Below are 15,044 nucleotides of genomic sequence, written 5' to 3'. Positions count from 1 at the left end.
CTTTTTATCGCTGTTTCCGATGATCTATTGATTTGCATGATTTGTACTAACAGGTGATCATCAATGATGCCACCATCCATTGTAGAGAAGTAAAAAACAAAGTAGAGAAAAACAGAGAAAATAAAACGGCAAAAAATCAAGTATTGTTAAATAAAAGAAAATCGAGAAAGATATGAGCTGCTTCAAAAAAATTATTCAATATACCTTTGCTCTAAGATGAACGAAACCATTTTTTCCTCATGATTTGATAAATCAAAATCAACTTTTTAGAGTTGGCGACAAATTTCAATTATAATAAATAATTATAATTATAATCCGATCTTAAGAGCTATGACCAATCGAAGTCGAAATCACGAAATCTCGAAACATTGTTGACGTTTTATTAGCGCGCTGACTGAACGGGCGGGTGGATTGCTATTTTGTTCTGGAATTGACTGTCAATGTGTGAAAGTGTGTACAAGTGAACGAAGAAATTAATATCATTGACGATTTATGTACAAGGAAACTAAGAAATTAATATCGATCATCAAGGCGTTGAGCGCTGCGCGCTCCGAGGGCAACCTCAACAGGTAGACGATAGTCAATGTTACGAAATCTTAGAAGATTACTGCTCAGGATGTCTCGTGTTAGAGAAGTGCGAAAAAATTTACGTTACAAAAAAGTAATTCGTGCATTCGTTTTGACACAAGATTTTCACAACTTATTAGTAGAGGAAAGCAATGCACGGCTAATGAGGAATCAAAAAATTATTTATTTACGAATGATAAAGATTTTCTTTTAGTAGCTAAACATATGAAAAAAGAACCCCGGTTACGACCGCTATGGCGCGCGATGATGTAACACTAGTTGTACTAAATAATTATAATTGTTGAAAACCCCTATGATTTATAAATAAACTCCAGGCAATCTAATGTACAGGATAATGACTTTACAATAATGTTTTATAAACCCCTGTTCCGCAAATTGGAAGATTTCATGCAAAAGACTTGTGCAGCTTAAAAAGTTTACCACTCATGTTTATACGTTAGACGTTGCAATTTCAATCGTGAGAGCGCCGTCTCCTATTGGAAAATGTCTTCATCACGTCAGAACCTTTTTGTCGGCGCGATTTTATCACCACGTAAACTAAGTTTTTAATTCGAATAGAGTCAAATCATAATTCTTAGGGTTTCAAATTACTTATGTTACATAAATTAATTAAACATAATATACCTTTTTTGCTACCCAAACACGAAAAACTACGGTCAATGATCAGCTGTCAGCCTGGTTGCATTAGTTTGATTATTTTCCACCAGATGATGCATTGAAAAGTGATAATCCCAATACTCCTAACACGTACCTGCAAGATGTTCGCCTATTATCGGACATTAGCGCAATTGAACAAATCCGCATCCATTTATCCCGAATCACAGATATGCCTTGGAACCGAATCCAAAAAATTGAATTGATTCATCAAATTGTAAGGAAAATATTACATTACGTACCGAGGGAATAATCGACTTTTATTCCCAAGTCTTTATAGAATTTTATTTCCGACTGAACTCTGGTGACATTATTGACTTGAAAAGTGGGACTCGATATTTTTGGCAATATTTCGTACAGAATTCAGAACAGAGATTACCAATGATAAAATAAATTGTGAGAAATGCAAACGGATAACAGCATTTGTTGTATAGGAAATCATCATAATTATTTCTTTTATGTGTGAACGTCATAATTTTATTAGTCTAAAACTATAATATTATCGAAAGTGGTTAATAATACAGAATGGAATACTTTAAAATTGAACAAGAAAAAAGAAACCCAGAAAAATGCAGATAATAATTTATGGGAAAAAAATATTAGATGGAATCATATGCTATTTTGGTCCTGTTTTTCCAGTTAAAAAAGTGAACATTTCGGTTGAGTCAGAAATAAAAAAATTGTTTGATTATGTTTAGTGCAAAGATATACCTCCTATATTGAATCATTTTTTTGAAGTCGGTCATATTTTTTTTTTTTATTTCTTGAAACTAATTTTAACATCAGGAAAGCAGCGAGTGATACGAAACACTTACGGAGATCAGTAATCGAGGCCGAATGAATTACAAACATCCACTGCCTCCGTGATACTAAATACGCCAGAGTATGATCGGTTACCGGCATGCGTTTATCCACCGTGCACCACGAAAATTAGTTCCAAAAACCTATTTTGTGTCCAAAAGCGCTAAAAAAAAATAGGGAACACGAGAAACGCAAGCGTGGGCTGTGTCGGGCTTTTCTCTGGAGTTTGGTGCAAATAACAGTGCTGAAAATTTTTTGAGTTGTTTTTTCTCTTGATGTAACTCTTATGTAACTCCTGATTTAAATGATGTTTCAAAGACGATCAGTCTTTTATTCTTCTTCTTCCTTCGTGGCTATATCTCGCTAGAGCAAGCGCTGATACAGTCTCGATTTTTAATGTGTGATAGCAGCTGAAATCAGTAAAATCTTAGATACGACAACAACAGTTCGTATACATGAATATTTAGTAACCAAGTGACAAGCATTGGTTCGAATAATGAAAATATTTCAGATATTTTGGAAAAAATTGTGATTATTAAAAAAAAGTTCATATTTTCTCGAAATTTTCGCGCATGCAACGCCAATAGCTGAACACGTTCCACACAATCTATATTAAATCTCAAAACTGGTCCAATCGAGTAAAACTGATCAGAATCAACGCAGATCTAATGAGAAATAATCAGAGGCACTAAACTTTTTTAGAGTTTTCGAATAAGTTCGAATTTTATAGAGTTGGATAGAAAATTGTCCAACATTGATAGAGAAAAATAAAGAATAACTTGGTATAGTTCAAAGAAGCGCAAATACAAAATAATTCCACCACAGATTTTTCCTGACATATAATCATTAACCGAAGATTGTTAAAGATAGCAAGTATTTTTTTGAAGCAAGTGAAAACGTGCGGCGGTAACAGTAGTGCCTTACATTGTGTGATTCGCTTATGGGACTTCAATGTTAATTGGGTATTGATGGCAGAAAGAAATTTCCGTACCAAAGTTGCCCACCTTGTGCCTTTCCTTGCTGCAAAAAGCCCCATTTAGCTGACTGTCTTTAGCAAGCTTTGCTCAATGATCCATGTCTTCACCCTTTCAGTTACAGAAGCAACTATAGTGTCACCCTTTTTTTTTCCTTTTTTTTAAATATTATATTTTATTTTTTTATGTCCCATGCAAAATCCTGATTTTTTCGCATTTTCAAATAAAAAAAAGTACTTAAACTTTGGAATGATAAAGATTTTTTGTGAATTCAATAGGTTTTCAAAATTCCATGCTTAGTGCATATAGATAGTATTGAGAGTTGTACCTATTCTCGGCCTAAAATCTAACTATCTCAAAATAAATGAATACATTACATCTTTCTGTGAATCACCCGTATATATCAAATGTCTTTTTATGAAGCACGAAAATCAGAAATGCACAACCAGTCTTCTTATATCTCAGTGTTTACACTGAGTATGAAAATACCCAGTGTGACGAAAATTAGAAATGCACAACCAGTCTTCTTATATCGTAGTGTTTACACTGAATATGAAAATACTAGTGTGACAGGTTCATAGTTTAGATTCTTTTTTTTTTGTAGTGATATCCCGATTGGGTAATATAAAATACATGAAACTCATAAAAATATGTTACAAATGTCAACTTGATTTACATTCAGTATCATTTTCACAGCGTTAACATTATTTGCAGTTTCAACAGCATTTTGACAGTGTTCACAATTTTTACAATACTTATAGTTTTAAAAGTATACAACATTTACAATATCTACACTTCAATAATCAATTTCTGTGGCTGGGACTCTTTTTATCATTCTACGTTAATATGTACTGCACTGTGAAAAAAAAGTTGTTGGTTTTAATAATAATTGATCCAAATAGTCCGGGCGTTTGCATAGTCCTGAGAGCTCATTTATTCAAAACGACGATTGATGTAGTTTTCAATTATAAAAATCTGTATTTAGGACCAATAAAAAATAATTTAAATGAATTTACTAGAGATTGAGTGGCATAACTCATTGCGTTGCTCTTCTGGTATGATAGTTTCATCCAAACGCTGCATGCTTCATGTCAAACGAATTGTCCCTTCACTCAAATAATGTTTACAAGGACCAATGGAATAATTCTTCGGATCAAAGAAGATATGGCATTGTGCAGAGAAAACTGAAATCACAACGACTAAACCCCGTATTTGAATAAAAAATGTATTTAAATAATTCAATGATTCCTTTAGTATCTGAGTATTATACCAGTTCTGCGAACATGTAACGTACTGCTCAAGAATATACAAATGTAGTTTAAATATTGCTGGGTTACATATTTTTTTTTGTTTTTTTGAATTTTTTGCCATACAATATGCTATTATAATTGACTGTCACCAAACAAGTGTAGTAGCTTCAATTCAAATTAGTTATTGGAACACATGGTTCGATCACAACCATAATTCAACATATCGCGTATCATACAGTTGGCAGATTCGTATGAATCTGGATTAAGGTAAAGGGAAGCATTCGAGTATATAAACATCTTTGAAGCTACTTTTCAAGCGGGAAAGCTTGCCGTCTAGTGACCAAAATTTGTACTACTTCAAATAAATTGTCATTTCGGTTGAAAAACGTGAAACATGCAGATCAAAAAATCAGAAGATTACCGAATCATCGAAAAAAAAACAACATATGTGCAGTTCACACGTGGTAGAGGTGAAACCTTCAGAAACTAAACTGCGAGAAAATGAGGAGAATGCAGTATCAGGAGTGGAATAAGTATTTGTTTCTGCGATAGTCGTTTCATTTCGATTCATCGAGTTTCAAATCACTACCGCGCTAATTAGGTTAAGTTTTGCCCTTTCGTTACATCGATATTTCTGTTACATCAATAGTCGTTTCATTTCGTTTCTTCGAGTTTCAAATTACTCCCGTGCCGAAGAAGTTTTCACAAACGGCGTTAAAGAAGTTTTCACTTAAGAAATTTTATTTCAGTGAAATAATGTTCATTTCGTAGAAACAATGATTCATTTATAATAAGCGCGTATGCAATGGTATCGAAAGTTCTGACATTAACTTCAAATGTATGTTTGCAATTTTCAATTGCACATGATTGTTTAAAACTGAGAAAAATTATATTTCATTCCGTTGGTCAATAACTTGAATTAAATGTGGTACATACTCGTATAGCAACTCAAGAACTCTCTCTTGGTTCCACTCAAACATACCCTCATTTACTTGGATGGAATTTTTTGAAGTGAAAACTTCTTTAGCGCCGTTGGTGAAAACTTCTTCAGCACGGGAGTGATTTGAAACTCGATGAAACTCGATGAAACGACGATCTATGAAACGAATAATTATTCCACCCCTGATACTGCATTCTCATCATTCTCTCGCAGTTTAGTTTCTGAAGGTTTCACCTTTACCATGTGTGAACTGCAGACATGTTTTTTTTTTTTTGTTTGAAGTAGCTATATGTATAATATGATGAACAAAATAATTTGATTAAATTAATATCAAAACCTGTCTTGTGAAACAAATTTTTGTTTCAACACATTACACATTTCTTTGATCATAATTATCATTGATTATGCACACAAAAAAAAAAGTTGCTTGTACATTTGACCGGACCCACCTACGGACATGTAATTCGACCCGCTGAATCCGAATTTGAAGTCCGTTTGGCCCGGTCACCCTCCAGAGTTGAGTAAAATGCAAAAAAGGCAAAAAATTACGAAAAACTGCAATCACAGCGATGAAAAAATTTTTGTGGACTCGGATCAAGTATGATTTTCATGTATTTCAATTCACTGAATCTAAATCTGAACGTTAATTAGCCCGTTGAGCCCTCAAATTTTGAAAAAATTGCATAAAATCATGAAAAACCGAAACTATCGAGATGAAAAAAAATTTTGGATTCAGATTGAGTACGATTTTTATGTATTTTATTCCACTGAATCTGAATCTGAAGTTTTTGTGTCCCATTAACGTTTTAGAATTTAAAAAAATCTCAAAAAGCCAAAAAAATTGGGAAAATTGCAGTTATAAATATGAGAAAAAATCTATTAAACACGATTTTTAATGACTTGGGTGTATTTTCATGGATGGAATATGATTTTAGAATTTAAAAATTGACAAAATTTTAAAATCTGTAAAAAATAGCATGTAAGAATAAGGTAGGAAACCGTATACACCAAGAGATGATAACAAACGGAAGAGAAATCCACTGCGTAGATCGTTTGAGAACAAAAGAGTTCGATACCAACGAAGAACAGTTTAAAATTCGGGAAAATTGTTCTCTTCATTTTAGTTATACGTCATTTTTCATAGATATTACAATTTTTCATATTTGCAGATTCTAAACTTGTATTTTATGCGTGAAAAAATACAAGAAAAGTATTTAATCATGTTTTATAGATTTTTTAAATGTTTTTAACTACAATTTTTTGCTATTTTATCGGTTTTTTGTGATTTTTTCATAGTCCGGGAGATTCATAAGCCAAATGCATTTCAAATTCGGATTGAACAAATCAAATTACACAAAATCCTCTCCGCTCTGGGTCTACGACATTTTTTTCATCAATATAATGACAGTTTTTTGTCATTTTTAGCAATTTTCAAGGTTTTTTACACTTTTTTTCGATTAAAACTGCTTATGGTCTCAATACACTTCAGATTTGTATTCAGCGGTTCAAAATACATAACAATTATGCTTGGTTTAGATTCACAAAATTTTTTTATGACCATTTATTCAAATTTTGCTATTTTCATAATTTACTCGAAACTTGAGGTTGCACGGCCCAAACTGACCTAATAACGCCCGAAATGACACTTTCCATATAGTCATGTTTGACCGATTGCCAACAACGCTAGGACAATGGGATTTTAATAAAAATTGGTACCCGACTATTTTCAAGGGTGCTCTTTCAGAATATCGAGGTTAGAAGCCATGAAAATTAGATTTTCTATGGAAAATTTGCAATTAAAAAAAAAAAAAACAGCGAAATTTCTGTGCAGTTTTTTTGAAAAACTATTTATATCGAACCTTTATAATACTCAAATCAGACCCTTTTCTGCAAAAATCGTGGAATTTTTATCTGTACTTTAAAAACCTATTGGTTAGGAATTTTTTTTTATCAATTGTTTGCAAAATAGCGGCTCGAAAAGGGTGAAATGTTACGTAAAAATGAAATAATGTTTTCTTGCTTGATTTCTCGAGCTAATTGTTATATCTTGGGTTCAACTTTGGATATAAGCTGGATTCAGTGTTTGAATTTCGAAAATTATGGAAAATTAAAAATGGCGGATTCAAGATGGCGGATGAAATCATTGAAAAAACGTTATTTGACGCAAAAACTTTGTTCCTAGGGTTTTCGTGGTGGCTGATTACGAATCTGAGGTCAGTTTTGAAAAAAATACAAAATGGCAGATTCAATATGGCGGACAAAAATTAAAATTACACGATCGTGCGCAAAAATTTTGTCTCATGGGTTTTAGGGGTCTCTAATTACAAATATGAGTTTAGGTATAGGAAACTCATAAAAGTTGATCAAATATGGTGGACAAAAAATAGACATTAGATAATTCTGCACAAAAACTTGCTCTTTAGGGTTTGGAGATCTCTGATTCTAATTACGAATCTGAAGTCAGTTTTCAGAAATTTTAAATTATGGATATATTATTATTGTTATTGATATTGTAGAAAATTCACTGGCAGATATTGTTCAACTAGGCATTATAAATTTTTGCGCAGGATCGTGTAATTTTGATTTTTTGTCCGCCATTTTGAATCCGCCATTTTGTATTTTTTTTCAAAACTGACCTCAGGTTCGTAATCAGCGACCACGAAAACCCTAGGAACAAAGTTTTTGCGTCAAATAACGTTTTTTCAATGATTTCATCCGCCATCTTGAATCCGCCATTTTTAATTTTCCATAATTTTCGAAATTCAAACACTGAATCAAGGTTATATCCAAAGTTGAACCCAAGATATAACAATTAGCTCGAGAAATCAAGCAAGAAACCATTATTTGATTTTTACGTAAAATTTCACCCTTTTCGAGCCTCCATTTTGCAAACAAATGATAAAAAAAAAATTCCTAACCAATAGGTTTTTAAAGTACAGATAAAAATTCCACGATTTTTGCAGAAAAGAGTCTGATTTGAGTATTATAAAGGTTCGATATAAATAGTTTTTCAAAAAAACTGCACGGAAATTTCGCTGTTTTTTTTTTTAATTGCAAATTTTCCATAGAAAATCTAATTTTCATGGCTTCTAACCTCGATATTCTGAAAGAGCACCCTTGAAAATAGTCGGGTACCAATTTTTATTAAAATCCTATTGTCCTAGCGTTGTTGGCAATCGGTCAAACATTACTATATGAAAAGTGTCATTTCGGGCGTTAATGGGTTAAAATTCGCATTCAGCGGGTCGAAATACATGCCGGTAGGTAGGTGGCATCCGATGTACAAATAACTTTCTTTTTTTTTTTGTGTGCCGGTGTTATGTCGGACAAACATCAAATTGAGCCAAATATACTATCTGGCAATAACGTTAATATTTCAGCAAGCGTCGGATTATTATTTCCAATATCTCGGTGCTTTCGAACCGATGTGTTCAGCGATTAAAGTACTATTCTTTCGCGAATTAAATGAGGTTTGTTGATTCAAGTGAGGTTTTTGCTACGAAATTTCCAGTTTAATCCTATAAAACAAATATGTACTTGTTTGAAATATATGAAACTCATAAGCATATAGCATTCAAATCAATGCATCGATACTTTTCTTTCGACTAAAAAGTGGTTTTTCTGAGTAAGAAATTGTTCGAACCAAAGAAACTGGAAGTCAAAAAAATTAGTTGTTTGGTTTAATAACTTTTTTTTCTCAGTGTACTTACAAACGATTTCTTCTCGATTACACGTCTTACTTATTGAAAAAAAGCATTAGAAATAATTTTGTCGCCTAACTACATGCTGTTTTTTATTTCACTAGTATTCACCACCACTTATTGCAGGAATAAGTTTCTTGGTATCATTTTTGTATGGAATAAAGAAGTTTTTATATAGTTTAGTCCAGCATTGCGTGTGAAATTACGCTGGCTGTATTGCGTAGTCTTTAATAAAAGTCAAAGTAAGCAAGTTTTGCAATAGAAATGATAATCTTCTAATTGATTATACCGAATTGAATTTATTCAGAAATTATTTTTGAACAAAGTCAAAGTAACATCGCTGAAATTTAAGTGATGCTTGAGCATGGAAATCGCAATGTTCGATAGCGTTTTTACTGTTCTCGGAATAGATTTATACTTTCTTTTTTCCTTGTTGAATAGCTATTGTGTCATGTACATCGAAACCTATTGTTGTGAATTAGTTTTTGCAATCATTTAGCCGAGTAAAATTTCTGAATATTGTTGAAATTGGTAATCCTGCCAAGATTGAAACACTTTGTATAAAATGCAGGGCAGTTTGATATAATAAAATTATATTAAAACTTACACAAATCTTATAATAAAACTTTTATTGTAACAGTGAACTAAACTTGGCTGTGGCAGCTCACGTATCAGACAGAATCACCGATGAAGTGATTGAATCATTGTCTCGAAGTTACAAGACACTGGTAAGTAAATTGAATCTAAATAACAGTTTATAAGTTATTGTCGAGTGATCTATCAGCTTATCAAAAATTTATGTAGATGTTAATACATGACGAGAATTTCACAGCAAAAATGAAAGGCCCAATGGGTACAATTACAGATTTCCACAATCACTATCAAGCATAATTCAACTTGTAGAAATTTAAATATTCCATCAACAAGTATCGATAAAAATTAAATAGACAAAAGCTGCCGCTTATTATGGCATATCTGAGCAAGACTTTAAATTGGTTTTTCTTCATCAATTGAGTATGATATCCGTTTAAGCATCTGGTGTAGAATGATTGATTTTCCGTAACTGATTTTTTTTTGATATTCAAATAAATCCCAAAACTAGTGTACCTATCCAGTCCAAAATCAAATCAACCTTAAGTTAAGACGAATTGATTGAGACCAAAGTCATCAAAATCTGTTGATTCGTTCACGAGAGATTAACTTTGAAAAAGATTTATTTTGTTATTTGAACAACTCAAATCTACTGGACCTATCGCATTCGAAATTTAATCCGTTCTGAATTAATTTCAAGATCATAAAGTTTCGTTCATTCATTATCGAGATATTATAAAACAAAAACATTAATCACATACGCACATTTCTCAAAATCGTCAAAGTTCAAAATCATAAAATTCCGTTCATTCATTATCGAGATATTGTGAAACAAATAAATTAATCACATACACACCCATCTGAAAATCGACAAAGATCATTGTACAAACTTTAAATCATGGAGATTACTTAAACTCCACTTTTTATTTTCGGTGTCGTTGCAATAACTTCCCATCTCTTATGATTTTCTGAAAGCAGAGAAGTGGAAAATTAAAAAGTTTTATTGAAATAGTATAATTCTTTAATGAAATATGCTCACGTTCATCACCCCAGTTCGCAGGAAAATATTATAGACTTCCCAATTTGTAATGTAATCAGAGTGCTCGTCCATAAAATACATAGACTATCTTCATCCTCATACAACCTGATTCGAATCTGAAACCAAACCAATGAAGTCTTTCCAATACTCTGTAACTCTTTAGTCAGGTTCCTAAATGATCCTGTAATATCGAATTTTAGAAGAAAAACTTCCAATCTTTTTTCAATGAAGTTATATTCAATTTTTCATAACGAATTAATAGTTTACTTAATTATATTAAATATAACATCTCTGATCAATTATAAAACTACCTGAAGTTGTGTATAGATAGATCTCCTGGATTGCAATACATTCTGAACAATCATCAAAAATTTATTCGAGTTTCTATTTTCAATCATTTTATTGCATATGATGCTAGTTTAATTCGATACGAATTTCTGTCTTGCAGATTGGCGATGCCGGCTGCCGAACCAGAAGCAGCACACCAGATGTGCTAAGATCAAGCGGATCCGTAAGCACTGGGGTCAGTAGCATGGGAGGAGTTTTGATAAAACCTGCTGGTAGAACTAGCTTAGACTCTGAAGAAGACGGTGCTGCTAGTTTCTCGTTCACCGACACCATTAGTCAACAGTCGAGTGACCAATCGCCAATGGTATGATATTTTAGAATGGCAAGAAATTGGAATATGAATAACGAATGCAGTGTAGACGAAAATAATATGATTTTGATAAAAAATTTGATTTATCAATGTTTAAAATGTTTAGAAATAAGTTTCGGAAACTCTAAGGCAATTCCACAAATTTACTTGAAACGTGAATTTTTGAAATTTTTTCTGAAAAATCTATGTCAAATGTTTATGATTTCTAGGAATTTTGTAGAAACATCTTAAGCGGATTTCTAAAGTAAGAGTAATAGAAAATGATCATTTTATTGTTTCATCGTGACTAGACTAATGGACAGAATAGAATGAAACAAAATGCATTTGAAAGCTACGAATTTACACTTTGAAACCAAATAAAAAAAAAAAAATTTCGATTGACGAAAAAAGTACTCACGCGTGTAAACAAACGGAATACCCAAAATACAAATACCAAGACATTTTAGAATTGTTTGTATATGAGCCGGGTTTTTGATTTGACTTTTGTTTTTGAGAAATTTATAAAAACAATTCCGAAAATCTAAAAAAAAAAAAACACAAAATCTGATGAAAAAAAACGCAGCTAAACCAAATTTCCACAGGTGTTTAGAGGATATGCTGAATATTCTAAAAACTCTTGGTTTTTGCAATTCGGATATTTGGTTGGTTTATAAACGCGGATACCGTTTTTCCAACTGTTTTCTGCAGAGTTAGACTTGTGCCGACGCGACGGGACGTACAAGAGTTAATTTTTAAGATAACGGAATATTAATTTTTTTTTGTTTTTGAAGCGAAAAGTTATAGCTCTCGAATGCATTTTGTTTTATTCTGTTTCGTCCATTAGTCTGGCCACAATGAAACAAAAAAATGATTATTTTCTACTGCTCTTCCCTTATAAATCCTCTTAATTTCTGTGCAGGAAACACTTTCGACTGACTTAGAGAAAAACCTTGATATTTCTTGAGAATGTTTGAAAAATTTTCATAGTTATGATTTTATTAACATATTCTTATACAAATATTTCGATATTTTTTCGGCTGTATTCCAGTAAAATTTATTCCAACCGTTTCCTAAAAATCTTCTAATTTCACTCAGAAATCAATCCTAGTTTTCATAACACAGTTCTGTCAGAAAATACACAGAAACGTCAGACCTCACATCTTTTCAAATTGATAATACAAAATGAAGTTTTGAACAAAAATATGAGGCTCCTCGAGAAATTTGTCCAATTTTCACCTGAACTCGACTCTGTCACCAACAGTCAAAAAGACGATAATTCGAAGTTTTCCAGTAGAATACAAGTTTAGAACGAATTTGAGCTGTTCCCAGCAATTCATTACACTTTCACCTCGGACTCTACTTACGATTAGTTAGATATATTCAGAAACCTAAACTCTCGCAGTTTTTTTAGATTTTCAATCGAAAATGAAGTTCCGAAAAAATTGACTTTTCTCTAGAAATTCTCAATAATTTTTTTATATATCTGCGACATTGTCAGTATAATTAAAACTTTTCCAAAGAAATAATACAAAGGTTTCCTCTAAACTGTGCGAAAATATGGCATATTTCTGAGGAAATAAAAATATATATATATGAAAAATTTTGGAGAATTTTCTTCACCAAGTAGTGAATAAAAACAATCAATTGATTTCGACTTAATATCTATCAATGATACATTGTTTCTGAGAAAAAATAGTCTACTTTATTATTTGAACATTTCTTCATGTATTCATAATAATATATTGAACGTTTGCTTTTCTATCACTTGCCAGAAGTTGGAATACCTGAATCTGGTAAGTATATAGCATGTAGATGTTTTATTTTGAAAAACAAAGCTGAATCAATTTCAAAAGCAAAATCTATTAAAAGAAAATTTGACAGTCGGAATTCCATGTCACGTTCGTGTGCTTAGAAACGAAATTATGCGAAGTATTGAAAAAATACCTTAGAAGTTATGTCTATGTATATATCCGATACATCTGATAAGGAACACCAGTTTGGTGTCCCCTTGCAAGTTCGTTGCAACTCATGTACGTCATATAACATTGAGAAATAAAAGGCAGGTTTTTGTTCTTTATTGGTGAAAAAACGGTAAAAAGGGTCAAATCGACCCCCAAAAATGAGGACCCAACGGGTTGGTTTCTTGATGCGCTTGATGTATTTGAATGAAACCAATCACATAAAGCGCTTCTATCCGAAACTGAGAATCCATCCCATTGGGTGCTCATATTTGGGAGTCGTTTTCGCCTCTTTAAACCTTTTTTCCTAATTGGACATCAAACTAATGTTCCTTGTGAGTTCAGAATGCGTTTCTATACTCTACTAATACAGAGAACTTCTCAACGCTTGGCCTTATTTCATCCGGTTTGGTTATATGCCACTTAATGAAACACTCGTTTAACAATATGTTAGTTACTAAACGGGACTTGCAGCTGGCCAATTCAGCTAGAGATATCGGGGGGGGGGGGGGTCTGCGTATAAATCTAAGATGCCATTTCAAAAAAATATACTCACGATATAACTACCGTGCTACCAAATTATTTTACCAGTTCCATTTAAGGGATTACGTGGGTTTCGAAGGTTAAAAAACCATATTTTCTCCAATTATTTTTCAATATAATAGAAGAATTATTTTATGCAAACTTTAAGCATATGAAGAAACAGTATTTTAACGATATTTTATCAAATTGTCATCCTAAAATTTTGAAAATTCAGCCGTTGAGAACTGGTTTTTGGAGATCCAGTATCCTCGCGGTGGACCCGATCTCTCAGAAACTGTTGCACCAATCTTATTTAAAATTCGCACACTTCTTCTAGATAGGATTGACTAGCGATTGAAAGAAGGATTTTGAAAAAAATTTAGATTTTTGAAGTTTTGGCAGAGTTGTATGCAAAAAAGCACAGTTTTCAGTACAATCTACACCATGCATTGCCTTGCAAAATAAGTTTTGATCGAAGGACAAAAAATCCTTTATTCGATCACTAGTCAATCCTATCTAAAAGAAGTATGCCAAATTTCAATAAGCTGCATTAGTTTCTGAAAAATCGTGTTTACCGCAAGGATATCGAGTCTCCAAAAACCAGTTCTCAATGACTGAATTTTCAAAACTCTAGGATGATAATTCATTGAAATATCGTTCAAATACTGTTCGTTCATATTCTTAAAGTTTGAATAAAATAATTCTTTTGATGTATTGAAAAAAGATTAGAGATAATATGCTTTTTTCAAACCTTTGAAACCCAAGTAACTCGAACCTGCGCAAAACTGCGTCGTTCCCTCGGTGTACGAGGTCTATAATTATTATGTTTTTGTAGTAGTAGTTGCAACATGGATTGCAAATATGTAATAACAGCATTTTGACGTGTACTGTCTTCTCCCATAGGCAACTCCACACTTATCCAATAAACGAAAAAGCTTGCACGGGCGCAAACTCAGGCCAAAGTCGGTCGTGGATTCTATAGAAGGCTTGTCGGCTGATGATATACCAGATTTGTTACCATCACTGCCAAAAAGTCAGGCTGAAGGTAAGTCAATTATTTAAAAATGCACAAGCCTGCATAGTAATAACTTACCACAAAAACATTATCACACAAAGATAATTATGATATTGGTACACGGATTTTTTTATCCATAATAAAACAGTTCAAAGTTGCTCTCCTCAATGTTGCCACCAAATTTTCAACTTACCGCTAACATCCAGAGCAAATTGAGAGACATCGTATTTTCAATTTAACAAATCACAATTTCCTTTTAGTTGAAGACTGCTTTCCCAACTAATTATTTATGAAGATACGCGATCGTTAAAAAAAAGGTGAAAGCTAAATACAAACCGGCCATCAGAAATACATGACACAAAATGACAGATCCT

At 32.5% G+C, this 15,044-nt stretch overlaps 1 protein-coding gene across 2 annotated transcripts in view; it reads left to right on the top strand.

Moving 5' to 3' along the window:
- Positions 1-15,044, top strand: part of LRR (Leucine-rich repeat) — a 94,801-nt gene that overhangs the window by 54,315 nt on the left and 25,442 nt on the right. For both annotated transcript variants that reach the window (XM_046609571.2, XM_046609570.2), the window contains exons 17-20: positions 9,549-9,636; positions 10,987-11,190; positions 12,948-12,968; positions 14,559-14,700. In XM_046609571.2, the coding sequence (XP_046465527.1) occupies positions 9,549-9,636; positions 10,987-11,190; positions 12,948-12,968; positions 14,559-14,700 (455 nt within the window). The remainder of the gene's footprint in view (positions 1-9,548; positions 9,637-10,986; positions 11,191-12,947; positions 12,969-14,558; positions 14,701-15,044) is intronic.

The sequence above is a fragment of the Neodiprion pinetum genome, chromosome 2, assembly GCF_021155775.2.
Source record: "Neodiprion pinetum isolate iyNeoPine1 chromosome 2, iyNeoPine1.2, whole genome shotgun sequence".
In the NCBI taxonomy this organism is placed as follows: Eukaryota; Metazoa; Arthropoda; class Insecta; order Hymenoptera; family Diprionidae; genus Neodiprion; species Neodiprion pinetum.
This window is presented reverse-complemented; position numbering and strand designations above follow the sequence as displayed.